General features: G+C 39.2%; 1 protein-coding gene across 1 annotated transcript; it reads right to left on the minus strand.

Moving 5' to 3' along the window:
• Positions 1-5,794: 5,794 nt before the first annotated feature.
• Positions 5,795-17,733, minus strand: zc3h12ab (zinc finger CCCH-type containing 12Ab). Its single transcript, XM_085395841.1, has 6 exons — positions 17,454-17,733; positions 16,143-16,689; positions 10,753-10,892; positions 8,720-8,954; positions 8,526-8,626; positions 5,795-8,059 (listed from the first exon to the last, which is right to left on the minus strand). The coding sequence occupies exons 2-6, from the start codon at positions 16,652-16,654 to the stop codon at positions 7,113-7,115; spliced, it is 1,935 nt and encodes a 644-aa protein (XP_085251967.1). The 5' UTR covers positions 16,655-16,689; positions 17,454-17,733; the 3' UTR covers positions 5,795-7,112.
• Between the last annotated feature and the right edge of the window lie 1,103 nt (positions 17,734-18,836).

The raw sequence follows: 18,836 nt of genomic DNA on the forward strand, positions 1-18,836 counted from the left end.
AAACAAAAAAAAAGAAAAGTTGATGAGCGACCCACGTGGCCTGTGCAGCCAGTCACTTAGCTCAATTAACACGTTGTTTGTAGAAAGTAACACAAAATGTGCATTTGTCAACAACACGATGTCAGCTAAAAACATATTTGTTGTGTGGAAATTAGGTTTTTGTGCTGGTGATCATGATCTAAAAAAATAAACCTCTGAAGATCATTATTAGCATTTATGCAGGATTAATAGTGTGTTATAAAAACTGTCCAAAACATTATCACATGATATTGTTTTATGCTTCATTGTGAGGGTTTGTGAGTTGCAAAGATGCATACTCTCCTGTAGGCAGAGATGAACCTAAAGCGAGTCATTTATTAATGGACTGCTGCAAAATCCAGGAAGGAAAAAATACAAAGTCTAAAAGGGGTAACTGGGAAACTATAAACCATAAACATAGAGGAAACCACTTCAAGGTGAACAAACGCTCTGATGAAGGACAAAGGAAAACAATAATTATATATATTATATGTGTTTGGAGAAGGTGAGATGGCTGTTTACAACGGCACACAGCTGAACTGAATCACAGAAGACGAGACACAGGAAGCAAAACTTAAAACAAAGACTGAGTAATGCTTAAAATAAAGCAGGAAATGAGCTCCCTGAATGGGGAAAAACACAAATCATGTAAATGAAAGTAAACACACACATAAAAAACTGAAATCAAATGGATTATTTAAATAAAGAAAAATAAAAAATGCTGGGTAAACTTACCCATGACATGTTTGGGTTGTGCAGGCTGACAGCTATAGAGTAACCAATACAATAGAGTAAATTTCCCACCATCACTGCAGAGTATACTTAGCAACAGACGGCATGTAATTATATTCTCATGAACCTGCCAAATATTTAGATCATTAGTAAATATTATATTATTATTACTACAGTATAAGTGAAATGTAAAGCATTTGCGACCAGAATCGTTGAACTGGTAATAAAACATATCACTTAGGAGTTTTTTGTACGTTCTGTTGGCAAACTTGACAACTTTTACAGATGCTGTTCTATAAAAATGTTGAATATTTCCCTCTGAAATGTGCAAAAGAAAAACAACATTTATTTTTTTAGGCCTTTCTGAAGCAGAAACTGTGATGAGATGCACAAAAAACATATAATCGTGTATTTCAGGAAGAATAAAAAGGACACCTCACCCTGATATTTACTGCACATCCTTTTGTCCCCCCAGTTAAATCACAAAAAAGATTAATATTACATGACTCAATGAATAATTTTTTCCATTGACCTCTATAACACTGATGACTTATACCTGGCCTGCACAGCTTTACAGATGCTCTGTTTCTATGTAGGCCTATACGTGCTGGCAGACATTTTCATACTCTGTTTCATTATAAGGGTTAAATGTGCCGTTCCACGCTCAAAGACGGCTTTTTTGATAAAGGCCTGGATTAGGCTGTGCAGCATTTCTTCACAAGCCCAACAGGTGGAGTCATGAGCAGCCTCATGAAAGACATGAAAGCCCACTGATAAAAGATTTTCAGCCAGCTGTCTGTGGGCGTATTCAGTCTTTGTTAGCAATAAAAGATTTCCAACTCAAAGGTCAGGCGACCTCGTTAGCAGATCAAATCCTGTGAAGTTTGGTAAGAAACCCCCACCTATGTTTTGTTACGCCCTTGCACTTTAATTTAATCGAGGTCGAGCGTCTAATCTGGAGCATCTAATCCCCACCACGTTCTTATGTGGGTGCAGAAAGTCAGAAGCGATCAGATTTGGCCCTGTGCCCCTCAGTTACACTTTCATTTCCACATTGGAAGGCTTTAAACACGTAAAGCTCCATTACTGCTGCCAGTCTGTCTCTCAGCAGACATCTGACACCATGCATTGACATGTGAATACTTGTATTCACTCGTTCACTTAAAGAAGCCTCAGTATTTGCATATTATGCTGAGACGTGGACACAACATGAGTCATGCTACATGGTGGCATTTTAAAACTGGAAGGATGGTGCAAGTTCTTACAATTAACTGAAAGCCCCAAGGTAACGCTGTCATGTAAGCATGATAGATTACTTGGGCCTTTCACATGCGTCATTATTCACATTATTCACATCATTATTCTGTATTTTTTAGCAACCAAATCAACAGTTCTCTTACTTGGTAATAAAACTTGATTAAAAACAGTTTTCTGTCATCTGTAGTCCAACAAACCTGATGAGTCAGATGCAGTTTTTTCTCCACAGGAAGGAAGGAGACAAGTCAGATAAAGAGAAACTCCCCTTTTTTTTAAAAAAAAACAACAAAAAACAAAAAAACCCAAAAACCCTTTTAATATGACATGACCTATTAGCTATCACTACATGACCTTGTTACCACCATCTTAGCAAGACATAAATTGAAAAAAACAAAACCCACCAAAAAGGTCATATGCCATGAATAGCTCTGTTTTGCAATTGTGCAACAGTGAAGGGAAAGTGGAGCGCTGCATGAAAAATCTTGCCAGTCATCAAAAGTACAGGGTCCCATGGTGGGCAGTGAACTTTTCAATCTAACCATCCGCATCAAATCTTTTGGGTAATATATATATAAAAATACAAATTAAGTGTGTGCTTGAGGTCTTTTGAATGAGCGTGTCCCATAATGTAGCTACAAGTTGCTCTCTGCTACCAGTGTTTCCACTCTGTAAGGACACAAAGCAATGTGAGGACATTGATGCTCGTGGACCCTTACGGTCTCTATTGCAGGTGGTAGTTGCTCCTTTAGCTTAGCCTGGGCAAACCCCAGTAGTTGAGGCCTGGCCACTCAGCTCGGTCACTCGAGGAGGACTCTGAGTAGAGCTGCTGCTCCTCAGCGTTGAAGGAGCCAGTAAAGGTGGTTCAAGCATCTTAATGGGATGCTCCCCGGATGTTCCTAGGTGAGGGGTTTAGGGCGCGAATGACATGCTGGAGAAATTATACAAAATTCTATTTATGTCTAAAGAAGCAAATCATTTCATATTACCTTAATTCTTAAAGCTTAACTCTGCTGTCCAAGCTGAATTCTGCAGACCTGAATCAACTTGACTTTTGACAGTTTGGAGGGCGGAGCCCAAAGGAAGAGGGGTCCTAATGTGATTGGTCACTTTCAAAGCAGTGATGCTGCAGGTTTACTTTACTGCATTAGTAGCAGCAACACAAGCGCCGTTTTACACTGTATTTGATTACAATTTGTATAATGAAGTTTGCTGAATTAACTTTAAAACTTTAAACCAGAGAGGAGGTGACACGTTGTAATTTTTATACATATACTTGTAAGATTGTAGCTTTATAATTTTAATATTTTTGTCTATTTTTGACCAATAAATCATTACATTCAGTTTAAACACGTCTGTGGATGTAAGCTGAATTTAAAGGATTGTTAAGATAACCCCACTCTACACACCTGATCACATAAACAAACAAACAAACTGGGAGTATGTTGTGAACAAAATTTGTTTTTCGGTCTGTTTTCTTCTCTGTGCAGCTGTTTTTTGCTTTTAAGCAAACTGTATCTCCTTTTGTTATTTTTAATATGTGGGAGCTAATACCAGTTTAATCCCCACTAACTTTCAAAGAAAGCAGGGAAAGTACAACACGAGCACATCACTGGAAAACTGTTTGGGCTTGAATGAGTCATAAATCTTTGACCTCATAGTCAGAGCAGAGGTTACTGTTTTCCTTTCTCCAGCAGCTTGTTACCTGAGTTTCCTAACGTCCTGTGGCCAAACAAACTCCCTGTGTAACTGATGTTCATTTGAAAGGACGGACAACCACGCTGCTCGTTAAATTCAGCACCTGCTTGATGCAAATGATGGATGTTCAAGTGTGTTTTCCTGTTTAAGGGCGGTAAAGCCTGAAGCTGATTTTGGTGGAAGTCTCAGCAACAACCGCATTTGTTACCTAGAAAATTGATTCTTATCTTGTCCGCCTGCGAACAGAATTGACTTTATTAGAAAACAACGTGCGCTTTGTGTTCTCTTTGTTGAACCATAACTCACTTGTGGTTTTTCTGTCCTTACTTTCTGCTACAAAAGCAGTAGTGTGGTTACGTGCTGCAGAACAAGTTTTAACCTGCACTGCTGACACTTTGGTATTCACATTCAGAAAGTACTCCAAAATATACATTGAGTAAACGGCAGCTGCGTGGCTGCAAAATGAAACCAAGAACGGCAGTTTTTCTAATCGCCAAAGAACATTTGTACCGCTTCAGAAAAAACATTTTATTTTTTTCCGCACTATAGCTGTCTGTCTTATCTAAATGTCCTCTTGGTGATATACACTGAAGCTAAACATGCTCCAGACTATACTCAACCTCAAGTCAAGCGCAGTGGTACGGTACACAGTGAAACAAGACATCGTGTGACTGCAGTTGTGGACCCTCATCACCACAAATACAGCTCAGAATATGAACTTGAGTGCCATCCGATTCTTAATCCATAGGGTTGAATATGATGTTGCAGCTATACATGTTTAAACTCTTCTGGGATGTCTTTCCAAGGTTCAGAAGTGTGTTTATGGGAATTTTTGACCGTTCTTCCAGAGGTGCATTTGTGAGGTGAGACACTGAAGTTAGATGAGAAGACCTGGCTCGCAGTTTCCTCTCTAATTAACCCCAAAGTTGTTTTATCAGGTTGAGGTCAGGACTCCATCAAGCTCCTCAAACATCTTTTTTGACTTGCTTTGTGCACTGGTGGACATATTGGAACAGGAAGGCATCATCCCCAAATGAATGAAATGAATGAAGTAAATTGGCCAAAACCAGGTGTTCAAAGCCTGGAGGAACTTACCAGAGAATTTTCAAAGCTATAAATGATGCCAAGGGGTGTGAGAGATGAAAGAAAGAGCCTAACTTTTGTAAATGAGAGTAAATGATTTCCTCTACATTTGCACAAAGAATATAAAAGCATGTTTTTTTCACTTTATAACAGGTTACAGAGTGTACAATGATGGGAACAGTGAAGGGGTCTAAAGACTTTCTAAATGCACTGTGGTTCTAGATGTTTGTGTTTCTATAGTGAGATTCTACTTGTAAAATTTAAGGTGTTCCAAAACTCGACAGGGTGTGTTTAAGGGTATTTACCTGTGCTGACAAGCCTCTCACACGCAGTTGATTTACATCACTTTTAAGAACCTTAAATTGGCTTGCATTCACCTCCTGGTGACCTCATCTAATTAAAACCAAACTGAACTAAACCACTTCTTTAAAGAAGCAAGAACTATCATTATCTAAATGATCATGAACACAGATTTTTAGACATATATACCTCTGATGGGCAACTTGAGAGTAAAAATAGGAAAAATCTGCATTTTTATCCTGGTTTTTCTTCCCAATTTGGTAAAAAGTAGCAGCGCCAACGAACTGCTCACTCAGAAGCGCCAACTTCTTCAATGGACAGCCAGTTTCGATTGCAATGCAGTTGCACATGTTGGTTGGTGGGAGCCAACCTGTCTCCCAACAGTTACAGTTCAACTCAGGGACCTAACTCAGCTGATTGTCATCTGATTGTACCCATGTCATTTTGCAAGTAAATTACTGTTTTGCAGCAGCTAGAGGTGAAATAATTTATGTTTTAGATCTTTGTAGTTCTGGTTGGACTCCAAACGTTAGTACTTAATGGATTAATGGAATTTCTGCAGAGCTACTGTATTTGTGAAGTTTGCCACTTTATCACAGTTATTCACCATATTATTACAAACACATTGGGTAAGTGAGTGGTGTATATATATCAAGTCTTTAAAATGCATGTAAATAAAGCACAATGTAAACAGCTCGACTGCTAATTGTTTATTTTTATTTCAACAACTTTCATTGTATCAGCATAAAAAGAACAGAATATATGTAGTAAAATAAAGTGGAATAAATATAACCGTTTTACTGTTTTACTCGAGGTGTGTTTTAAATTCCAGTTAGCTTGATATCACAAAAAACACATTAAATAATCTAAACTGAGAACATTAACCATCATAAAACTTGCAGCAATCCAAGTACAGACTTGAATCAGTTCATCTGGATGCAGCTCAGCTTCTTCCACTGAAAACGCTTCATCCAGGCAAACAGAATCCAATTTCTGGGACTATAAAACTGTCATAATCGGCTATACGGCAGGTTAGGCAGGGCCCAGGTGCAGCACATGGTGACAGACAGAATTAACTATAAAGCAGCTTTATTCCCGTACTTGGACGCTCAAAGGAAATACAAAAAATAAAACTCTAACCACAAAAACAAAACCACACTGCAGACACGGACATGACCAACTAAGGAGACAGAAGGGGGGCAACAAACACTGGGACAATAGATAAAGAACCTTGAAAACAAGGATGACTTAACAGCCTGGAGCAGAAAAACTCTAGGATAACTAAAAACTGAACGCTAACCGATGCATACTTTATACATGATGTAAATATAATTATGAAACTAGGAATCACATGCAATATTCCACACATAATAAAAACTATTAAGTCCAGAAACAGAGAAACTCTGGCTCAAAGACCATGTCAAAAACAACTCTGACAATTGAGATCAACTACCATTTGCAGGGAGTGTATGTGAGAATGCAGCCATAATATTTTATCCTGACACGTTGATTGACAACACTGCACAGTGATGTCTTAGAAACAATAGATGCATAGTGCCAATATGACACAAAAAGGTATTTCAGTACGCAGCTCAGCACAGCACAGCCGGTTCTTAAATACTGTTGAGACACACACAAGGCGACCTTCGCAGTCATTTCCGAGCTTGTTGGTCATTCTCAGACGTCAGGTTCTTCCAAAAAGACATCAATATCGAGAACGTGTTCCTCATCCACACAACACACTGGTGACTGAATCTGACTATATAAGTGTATCTATGAAAGGTAGACCTCAAGAGTGTCAGTTAATCCAATTAAGTAGCATTAAAAGCCACATGTTTGCTAAAATTTATAAATAAAGATACAATTTGTATCAACTGCATCCTGCCTCTAACGTGAGACTGCAGCGAGGCAACTCCAAAGAATTCAAATAGTTTTTAATCAAGGTGGATACCACAATACAAAACACACAAACTCATGTTAACCTTCAGTCTTTCCACTGAAAGACGAGTTCTCGGACTGGATTCGTCTCATCTCAGCTGACTCTGCAACTTGAGGATTTCGACCACGAGCATCTGTGGATCCATCATCTGAGGGAACATGTCCATGGCTGTATCCACCAGCTGGGCGCTGAAGATAGCGAGGAGCTTTTTCCGTATAACCTCTCTCTCCTCCCTGCTGGGACCTGGTTGCTTCATTGGAGGAGGCTCCCAGTGTGAGGGATCTCCCGGGAGGCTGCGGACCACCGCCGGTTGACCGCAGAATGGATCGGACCATTGTGGCCTCTGGAAGCTGTGGGTTTGGCTGCGCTGGAAATTTGTCAGTTGGCTGTATGGATTCATGCTAAGTGGGTAAGCGCAATAGTTCGGATAGTGGGGCAGACTGTAGGGCATCATATCAGCGCTGTGGCTGCTCACTGGCCCGATGTTGTGAGTTGGGAAAGCCGGCGCACTCCCACAAGAGGCAGTGCCATGTGAGCAGCAGCTGCACGGGGAACTTTTTGGAGGGCAGTACTGCTGGCTGCTGCTGTACGGTAGCCCAAACTGGTGATCACTCAGACTCCGAGGAGCTTCCACCGGCTGGCTGTCTATGGAGCCTAAACCAGAGTCCAGCTGCTCCTGAGAGCGGCTGTGCTGCACCGAGTTGTGATCAGACGACGCGTGTTTGCTGGACTTCTCCTTCTTTGATGAGGCCTTCTTGCTGGAGCAGTGACTTGCCTTCACCTGAGCTACCTTTTCATTTTTATGAGCTTTTTTTAAGGAGCTGCTCTCGTTTCCCAGAGTCAGTTTCTTCGCCATATCCTCCACCAACAGGAGGCTGAGTCCAGGCACAGGACTGGAGCAAGCTGAAGATTGTTTCTGAGAAGGAGTAGGCTGCTTAGCACTCTCTCGAAGCTCGTCTGCAAGAGCACGATTGGACTGTTTGGCTCGCTCGGGATGGTGGAATTTACATTTGATTCCATAAGTACATTTCTTCCCTGGAAAATGAATAAACAGCAGGCTTTATAACTCCACCAAAGCAGTATTTCTTTTTTCATGCAGAGAAATGTCTCGGCTAGGCAACAGTCGAATAACAGCCCTATATGTATAGTAGTCTGCACATAATCTTGTTAAAGTAAGGAATTTTTCTAAAATACTGCTTAAAATAGTTTTTTCTTTATCAATTTTACACAAAGTGCAACAAAATACACTAAATCTGATCAACATTGGGCATTCTTTGAAATTAAAACTGCACCACTATACTTGGCAGGTAGGTTGTCTCAAGCACTGTGAAGTTTAACTTGTCTTAGTGTCGCCTCCTTAATACTGGATTCTGAAATCTGAAATCTGTGAGGGCTGAAACCATCAAGATCTCTCTTTTTAACCCTGACTGTGTATTTTGGATCCATGTTTGCTGTACTGTGACCCCTGATGGCGCTACATGTCTTAAAAAAGCTCTCTCACCATAAGGACACGGCTGTTTTTTCTGAGTCTTTGGAACCCTCCGCAGGAAGTTCTCCAGGGTTGGTCCATGTCGACCGAGGGGATCATCGGGGGGCATAAACCTGCATCGGGGTGAAATGCAAACACCATCACTCATTGGTTAATTCAGGTTACTAGCTGGTAGGGATCTTGTGTATCAGGAACGCAAAACTCACTTGTTATTAACAAAGGAGTACATGAGCAGCCTCTCTTCGATGAAGCGCTTCCACTCCGGCTTCTCTCCCTGAAGGTCACGGTACATGTCGTTGGACACGATGATGCCGTCAGACTCGAAGGCGTGCTTGACAATGTAGCAGTCGTCATTACAGACCACCCGTTTGCCTGCATAGCGCCGCGACGGTGTGAACACCAGAATCCTTTTCCTCTCCAGCTCACGCAGAATTTGCTGATCTGGATGCCAAACATTAAGTCAGAGAAATGATGAGCCACTACAATAAAGCCAGTGACTGATTATTCAAGACTTTGAATATGAGGAGAAAGATTCTGAATTTTTTCTGTGGATTTAACAGGGAGCCATTGAAGGGAAGCCAATATGGGATAAACATGATCTCACTTCCCAGTCCTTGTCAGTATACTCGCTGAATCAACTGAAGGCTTTCCAAGGAGCTTTGAGGACAACCTGATAATAATGACTTACAATAGTCAAGCCTAGAATAAGTGAACAAACTAGTTTTCAGCATATTTCTAATTTTACAAACATCCTGTCTTAACCTCCTAGGACCACATTTTGGGTACTCAATTTTGCTCTACATGGGCCTGATATCCACTTACGAGGACATTATAAGGTAAAAAAAAAAACCTGGTAATTCTTTGTTTTTACATTGATCGAGCCCCAATATGCCCAAATATCAAAGAGAAATTAAAAATGCATGTCGTGGAAGAGTTTGGGTCTTAGGAGGTTAAAGAAGTGCAAGACAGCAATCATACATATTTTTAATGTGCTCACAAGGACATAGTCAAAATGACCATCAAAGTAAATATCTGGTTAGACACTATTTTTCTAAAATCTTCAGGGCCGAGTACAATAACTCAGTTTTAGAATCAGGAAATTAAAAGTCATCCAGCTTTATGTCTATAAGACATTCCTATAGTTCAGCTAACTGCTGTGTGTCATTTGGCTTCATGGATAGATTAAGCTGGGTATCATCTGCATAGTGATGACACTGTATGCTATGCCTTGCCTTCCAAGGGAAGCATGTATAATGTGAATAGAATTCATCCCAGGACAGAGCCCTGTGGAACTCCATAATTAGAAAAATTGCAGAAGGAGCACAGTTTAACCCTAAAGGAGTGGCTAGAGGAACAAAACAAAGAGCTTAATCTTTGTGGAGCCGAGAGGAGCCGCAAATTAAGCTCAGGGTCATCACTAAATGCCCATTCAGATCTTTATTTAACTCATTCAGCTATAATAAAGCAAGTCCCGACTGCATATTAGTTTGTGTTTTTTCCCAGGAGGCAGGTTTAAACATCTTGAATAATAACTGCAGACTTGAAATTACACCCTAACACAAAACCGTTTATCTGCATGAGCTATCTATTTAACTACATTATCAGCAGTCACTTCCAAATATAGGTCACCACAGGCTAACTGAAATGATGATTATCATTTGGTATCACAAAAGCAAGACAAAAAAAATTAGAAAAAATTTTTTTTTGCAGCACATGCTGCAGATAAGCTTTATGCATGGGGGAAAAACTGTCTGTGGAGTTTCCCCTTTTGAGTTTTACAGTAAACTGAGAATCAGCAGCTGATTCTGTCAAACAATGTCCTGCCAGTTACATGCCTGGGTTTTAAGTTCACTACTTACAAATAATTTCTCAAATTATTTATTGTTCTGCTTTTTTATATTACCATTTAGTTTCAAATCTACTAGTAATCTACTCGATTACATTGAGAGTTCTTGCTTTAACTGCCATTAAAAGCTTCATAGCAGGCAATTCGGGAAAAAAAATGTAAATGTCTTTTTAAAATCCCCATCAAAAGCTTAAAACACGTGCTGGGACATTCTGGGAAATTTTTGCTTAAAAAACATCAAAGGCGTCAACTTTCTCTCAGCTTAATATATATTTTCACTAGTTCTGTCATGGAAATTGTACCACAACTTTCAGGTTTCTGTGCAGGTTTCACAGTCGGGCAAAGAAGGAAGTAGAGAAACAAAACAAAGCACGTGAATTCCCAGTGTTGTACCTGTGATGGGAACATCCGGCCTGGGCTGCTCCTTCCTCCATGAGGGAACAAACACAGTGATTTCAGTGTGGCCTCTGTCCAGGAAGAAGTTCACAGCCAACTGGATTCCCAGACAAGAGAAAACTTCCTTGTTGCCATGGCTAAATGAAAACCAGGAAAAATGAATAAGAAACCAGAACACATGCCCACACACTAACAGCTGGAGGGAAACGTTCCTGACCCACTTTAGAACAAGAGTTTAAGTGGTTTAAGTGACCTGGTTGGCCACGTTTCAGTATCAGCTGTTGATCTACTGAAACCAATCATCTCTAGAGTTTACAGAGAACGGTCCAAAAAGAGAAACTATCCAGAAAGTAGCCGCCCTCCTCACTTGGACTCACCAAAATCGGTCAATAAAAGACTAGAAACACAAAGCCTGATTTGATGAGTCTCAGTGTCAGAATTTGACATGAACAGCATGAAAGCATAGAATTGTCCTTCCATTAATCGACAGTTGAGGCTGGTGATGGTGGTGTAATGATGTGGGGAATATTTCCGCTTAGTACCAATTTAGCATCATTTAAGCATGTTCATCTCTTTGTGAACACGATGTTCCCATCTTTTGAAAACACTCCATGTCACAAACCTCAAATCATTTAAAACTCAATCCAGTCGAGCACCTTTGGGATGTGGTGGAACAGGAGATGGACGTCATGGATGTGCAGTAACAATGTGATGCTATCATGTCAATACGACCCAAAAGGTTTGCTTAAAAAAAGTGGTCAGTGACACACTGACATCTGATCCATAACTAGTTCCACAGTGCAAAAAAAAGCTGTCACTGGAACAGTACCATGAAAGAAAAATCGATGCTTATATATCCCTTTCATAATCTAGATGTGGTTCCACTTTATTTGATTTGTGGTAGTACCAATAAAGGAAACAATGACCATGGAAAGAACTACCTTAAGAAATTCACGAATGATAGACGGATTGATTCTGCCCACTATGATTTTCCTTCAAAACTACCCCATCATCTGTTATATCACAATTATTTTTCCTCTATTCTGCAGAAATGTGAACTGGCTTGGAAAAAGCATGAGGCAGAATTGGCTCCGTGCCAGCATTGGCACCGAGTTGGCGGTAACGAGGTAAACGACTGAATTACTAGTGTTAGTGTTTATGCGAGGGATTTCCCCGAGAATGATTTGTATCGGTTATGACTTGCCCTACTTGACTATGACTTCTAAGACTGCTGTGAAGAAACTGTACTAACCACTGAGTACTGCTTCAGCTGTTGGACAGATTGCCTCACATTTGTCTCTAGAAAACTCTGCAAAGAAGCCCAAATCATCACCCCTCCTGTGCCTATCAGCACAAAGTGTTGATAGCCAATGTCTTGTTTTGGCCAAGTTTGATTTTGACCAATTAGTCTTGAGTTTGTTTGCAAACTCAAGCCCTGTAGCCATACTTTTTATTTGCTTGTTTTTTTAGAGAAGGAATAGTCTTTGCTTTGGCAACCCTTCTTCTAATTGTACTGTGATGAACGTAATGACAGTTTCATGACAGTTACATGACAGTTACATGACAGTTACATGACAGTTACCGATGCCTGTACAAGACATTCGTTAATGTGGCACCATTTACAATTACCATGCTAATTGATGCCTGTAGAAAGTAGCAGTTTCTATCAGGTGAATTTTTGGGGACGTCCACTCTTGGGTAGATTGTGGTATTGTGTTGACACAACTGAATGTTTCAGGCAAGCAAACTGCAAAAACTTTTATAGAGGTGATCTGTAGTAAGGGTGTACTCAGTTTTTCACAGGACGGCACAGAGTCATATGAAAAACTTTTTCTTTTGACTTAGTTTGTTTCTAGCTGGCTCTTATCATCCACTTTCTCATTATCTAAGGTTAAAGGTAAGTTGTTATCCAGCAGTTTTATAAAATTTTCACTTATTTAAATATTTACAGTACTCAAAGAAAAGCTTAAAAAACTGTAAAGCTAAAAGCGAGACCTTATTTGAAAGGTAAAAATTTGCCTTTTAAAAAAACACAACCCCGCCCTAACCCAAGACAGGTTTTTAGTGGCTTGATGGATGTTCACAGCTATTAAAAAAAAAACATCTGGCAATCGTGTGGCTTAAACAAAGTTGGTTGTTTTGCTTCGCAACACTTCTATCATCAACTTGCCAGAATAGCTGTTTCTAAACAAAAAGGTACACCTTTTGTTTAGGTGTCATAGTCTATGTGACACAGTCTAAGTGTCACAGTCTATGTGACACTTACATCGTCACATAGACTGTGACGATGTAAGTGATTTAAGTCCTTGGGGAATTTCTGAATGACATTGAAGAAATGCTGTTGGACCTGCTCCAGAGACATTCGTCTTAAAAAAGAGAGCGTTATTATAAGTACGATCTGATTTGCATACTCAAGAAGCTGCATGCCTGAACCTGTATGCCAGGCTGGGAAAGGCAAATGACAGATGGGGTGTATACTGTGCTAAAACAGATGTATACCCTAATTCTCTCACCCTTTCTGACGCTTCGGTGTATAATAAAAAAAATGCTTAGCACAACTAAACTTCCCAAATCACAGTCAGTAATTAGAGATCAGTACCTGCATGCTTTTAGGTAATTTACTTGGGAAAAGGCAGCAGTCTTGGAAGCTGCAGTTTACAGAACTGGTTTATTGTGTTCTGAGTAAAAAGAAAAAAAAAATTCCTCAGTTGATGTACAACGCAAGTACAAAACACACAGTGAGTGTGTAGTATAATCTCTGATGGGCCTAATCACTGAAATTGTATTTAAATCTTCAACCTAAAATAGTATATACATAATTTATGATATAAAATATTTAATATTATGATTAGCAACTTATATTGGAATGACTGTTGGAATAGTTGAAATAAAATGAAATAATTTTAGAAATGTATCTGATAAAGTTCAAGACTTTTAACGATACGAAACGACGAAGAATATTGGTTTTGAATCAAATGTCTAACAGTATTACAGTTTCCCTGTATGCTGGATTTGGTGCTAATGTTGACACAGTAAACACTATGGGGCAGTATTATCATTATTTACAAAGAACGCTATGAGAAAAGTCTGTGAGAAAAATACCGTACAACTCACTCACTCTATGACTTCAGTGAAACTGTTGACCTCATGGGCTTAACAGCTCGTTTTAAATCTAATAAAATGCAGCACACAGTTCATAAAACCATTAGCATATTAGCATGCTAATGTCAGCATTTAGTTCAAATTGGAACTCACATATTTGCTAATCAGAAATTTTGTGGTATTGGTAGAAACCAGTTTTTGTAGATATTTCTGAGAACATGTTGGAATGTTGGGTTTGTTCCTGGCAGGGAAAACTGACAAATCCCTCTGCCAGTGTCCACCAAGTTGGAAAACAACTTGGAAAATCTGCAAAAAATTTTGTTACTCGGGCTACTGCAGTCCCAAGAACTGACTAATCAGTCACAGAAACATGACACGAGAAAGGAAAGCTTGGCTCGTAATAAAAAAAGAGAGAGATTTGAGCATTGCTCTAAATCAGGGGTGTCAAATTAAGGCCCTGGGGCCAGAATTTCACAAAACTTTTTACATTTTCCAAAGACTCCAATCACTGCACAACTTTCAGAAAATGTGAAAGAGGACATCAATTTTACACTTTTTACAATTGCATTTTCGTATTATGTACGTTTCACATATTTCATTTCCCCCACTGATAAAGACCCACCACATAGATCTTGTTTTTTCACTATCTACTGTAAAATAAAAAATAAAAAAAAATTAAAAAAATTTACGGTGGGTTCACAGCAAAAACATCAAAACAAAACAAAAAAGAAAAAAATATTCATCATTCACTGGTCTGACGCACTTAAGATTAAAGTGGGCTGTATTTGGCCCACAATGTAAAATGAGTTTAACAGCCATGTTAACAAATGCTTTTTACACCAGCTTGTTAACATTTGACTTTATAATCTTGTATCAGGTTTTAACAATTATTTGCCATCCTCATAGAGGCATCTATTAGTTATAACAATGATTTATTACCCTTACAGTTGAGAAAATAACAATTCATTTATAAATAATCTTTGTAAATATGTTCTGTGTCCTGTGTCCATTTTATTTGTATATGTGTTTTTCTTGCTGCTGTTACAACCAAATTTCCTCTTGTGGGACAATTAAATGATTATTCTATTCTATTCTATTCTACTCTAAAATCCACGCTGTTTCCACATTTTGATTAAAAAACCAAACCAGAAAAAAAGAGATAAAGAGATATGACACCACCTGAAGAGCATAATTTAACCTATTTGTGTTTAAAAAGCTGCTTTTGTTCTGGGTTTAAACGTGCTGAAAGGTAAATGAAGCATCTAACGCTGCTGGACCCCTGCGCACAGGCTGTCACCAGACAACCTCCCACTCAGTCAACTCCTACTCCTAACTGAAACTGTGAATGAAACTGCAGATGGAAGCTGACTGTCACAATGACCTGATTTTAGCTGATTGTCATACAATTAGAAGGAATTGGATCTCTTAAAAAAACTGAATTAAATCAGTGGGGGAGTTGTGGTGTAGTTAAATGTCAAGGACTTTATGCCTGGTAACCTCAAAGCCGCACTAAGATTGAAAATAGCTTGTGTAGCTGCTGTGAGAATCACGATAAAACCAAAAATTAACCAATCTACTTTCTTTGACTGAAAACATAAGTTATCTATCCTATTTACAGCAGAAAAAAGGGTTTTGTTAGGGCAGAAATGTATTATTATATTCATTAGAAATAAATCTACAGACTATTTTCTAAGATAATTAACGGATTTCTCTGTAAAATGACAGAAAATTTAGTAAATGCCTGTTATATCTAATTTTCCTCAGTTCAACCCCCAAAATACAGCTTAGGATCATAAACAGAGGCACTAAGTATTCTCAAGTATGAAGATGAAATAGCTCATTTAGCATAAACAGTTATTTGCATATTAAACTTTGATTAACTGATTAATCGTTGTGGTTCTACATTATTCAAAACAGACAAGAGCAGCTCATTCATCTGCTTTTTGAGTGAAAACCAACTGAAAGTATTATTGCCTTATCATATAATCACTGCAGCTCTGATAGATAGAAACTCCATAATGCAGAAATAGAAATTCTCTGACATTTAACCTGTGAATTTTGGACAATACTGCATAAAAAACATTATTTACAAGTCATGAGACACAATAATGATTCTGTTTTCAATTTTGGATCAATCAGATGATCGGTGGAGCACGCAGGAGCTTTAAACAGTGGATTTGGGAGATTTCTGTTAGAAAATGGACTTGGGTGGCATATTCATGAGCTTTAACCGATATCATAATCAATCACTCAGTATCAGTCTAGCTACTGATTAGTTTGCTCACCTCATGGCCACATTGCTGCCGTCTATAACGACGGGTCTCAAAGTCTTTCCTTCCTCGCCAGTCTCCTCTTTGCTCTGAGGAGAAGTACCAGCTACAGGCAGCAGCAGTGTAGGGCCCGATGGCTGGGTTTCTCCTCTGGACACCAGCACCGACATTGTGGTCACCGGCCCCTGATTGGCCTCCTGAACAGGCCCGATCCGAACCAGCTCCCCCAGCACTTTATCCGTGTCCATGTTGGGGCCGAACTTCTGCTGAACAGCCTGTACCTGAGCCGTGGAGTAGCCCAGCTTGTGGAAGAAGTCCAACTTGGACTCCAAGAGCTGCGGGTCCGTGTTCAGGTCAAGTTCACCTGGGTACATGGTCTCACAGAAAGGACGGCAAGAGTCGTGAAGTGGGAGCAGTGAAGGAGAGACCCATGCAGATGTGTGGCAGTGTGTGTGGCGGTGTGGCTCTGAAATGAGGGTTTTACTCCACGTCTGCACAGCTGGGCAGAGTAAAACATCAGTATTCATCTCTTCTCAGTGGGTGAAGCCCACTCATGTCACACCTATTTGGAAAACAGATTAGTCAGCTCATTGATCAACAGAAACCGGAGCCCTGTAAATACACACAATCAGCAAAATGTGTGAACCAGTTAAACATTAGCATTATTATTATTTGGGCATCAGTAATAAATTCAGTACAATATCAGTGTCATAACTGAGTATCGATGAAAGCAGAGCTTAGAAGTTGCTGTAAGAAAGTTCAGTATAGCTAAATTTAATGTGTAACTATTTACTACAGTTATGGATTAAAAGCATAATATATTATAACATAATATCATATAATATAATGATTTAAACAACAGTAAACATTTCCTTTATTGTAGGCAATTAACAGTTAACAAACTGTTTAGCTTCTTCTCTTATTCCTGTAAATATTTTGTGCTAATGAGGTGAATTTCGGTTGTGATCGTTTTTTAAACTATTAACACTTTAACCTTACATTTCCCTTTATCTCAGACTGACTTTATTTGTATTCGAACTACTTTTTGTGTTCTTATTAAAGGTGTTCTTACACTAATCCTGTGTTTTGTTACTGTTGTTTTTGAATGACTTCGTCATATTATGACACTAAATTTACAGCTGGGTGAATCTCAAAAAAAAAGTTACTTTACAATTTGAGGTAAAACAAAGAAAAGCAGCACTTCTACCACACGTTTGGCATTCCTGTTGGAAATGTCTATCTGCCGGTGCGGAAAAGATGAGAACACAGAGGTTTAGTTTAGTTTTCCGTTTTCACTTTTTCACAAGTTCACAGAAAGAAACTTACCGGTGTATTAAAATGTGCCAAATGCGTCTTTTATCCCTCTCGGGTTTGCCGTGAAGACACAACAGGGTTGTCGGCAGCTGTCGCGGCTGATGCGAAGCTTTCTCTGTTTGAGTAGTGAGTCGATACAAGGAAGTTCGGGTTTTTCTTTTCTTGACACAGCAAACAGCCAGCAGACGACCAGCGTGCCGGAGTCACATGCTGGGAATCCAGCGAGTTACAACCTGACGAAATGTGACTCCATCCGTGTTCGTCTGATTAATTATGCAAGAGCAAACCAGGAAATACAGGTAATAAGCACACTAACCTGCCAGGCCAGTGTGCAAGAAATATAGTATTAAAACATATTACCCACTCGGATATTAGTCGTTACGTAGTAGGTAAGTCAATAAATAGTTATAATACAATACGCTGAGTTTTCCTAATAGGCTATATTACATGTAGCCCCCGTTTATTTGTGCTTAGGCAGTTCCCAAAAGATCCACTAGAGGGCCTCAGGGACACACCTGTGTGCCAGTCGCCATGTGACAAAAATAAGTTTGTGGGCATATTTGTCGATTTAATTGTAGATTAATAAGTATCCCATATGAAAACCTAACAGGGCTTTTTGTGAACATACTGTATACACTCACTATCCACTTTATTAGGTACTGGCTAATACCAGGTTGGAGACCCTTTGACCTTCAGAATTGCCTTAATTCATATAGATTCAACAAGGTGCTGGAAATATTCGTCAGAGATTTTGGTCCATATTGACATAATAGTGTGACACAGTTGCTACAGATTTGTCAGCTGCACATGTGAAGCCCCCATCCACAACCACTGCGACCTCCAAAGGTCCAAAGGTGCTGTATTAAATTGGGGACTGTGTTTTATTTATTTATTTTTATGTATTCATATATTCATTTATTTATTTATTTTGAGTACAGTTGTTATATTAAAGACACCACTTTGAGATGATTGTGAAATGGGGTGTTATCCATCAGAATATGTGTCTGCTGTGGTCATAAAGTGATAGAAATGGGTGACAACCTTAGGTAGGCTGTAACGCGAAGACAAGGACACAACATCACAACAGAAATTGAGACTCATTAGAACAGGCAATGTTTTTCCAGTCTTCTATTGTCCAATTTTGGTAAGCCCATGCAAATTGCAACGTCATGGATATTTTACCTTTCTCACACCATTCTCTTTAAACCCATGAGTGATGGCTGAGTGGGAAAATCCCAGCAGATCAGCAGATTCAGAATTACTCAGACCAGCCTGTAACGCACCAATGTTCAAAGTCACTTAAATCACATTTTGTCCCCATTATTGTCTGCATGTCTGAATATGACTCATTACTTAGTTATGTTAGCAAAACAGTTTGACCTAAAAAGTGGCCAG

Source organism: Rhamphochromis longiceps, linkage group LG22, assembly GCF_057381845.1.
Source record: "Rhamphochromis longiceps isolate RC_006_pf linkage group LG22, R_longiceps_female_GT1.1, whole genome shotgun sequence".
In the NCBI taxonomy this organism is placed as follows: Eukaryota; Metazoa; Chordata; class Actinopteri; order Cichliformes; family Cichlidae; genus Rhamphochromis; species Rhamphochromis longiceps.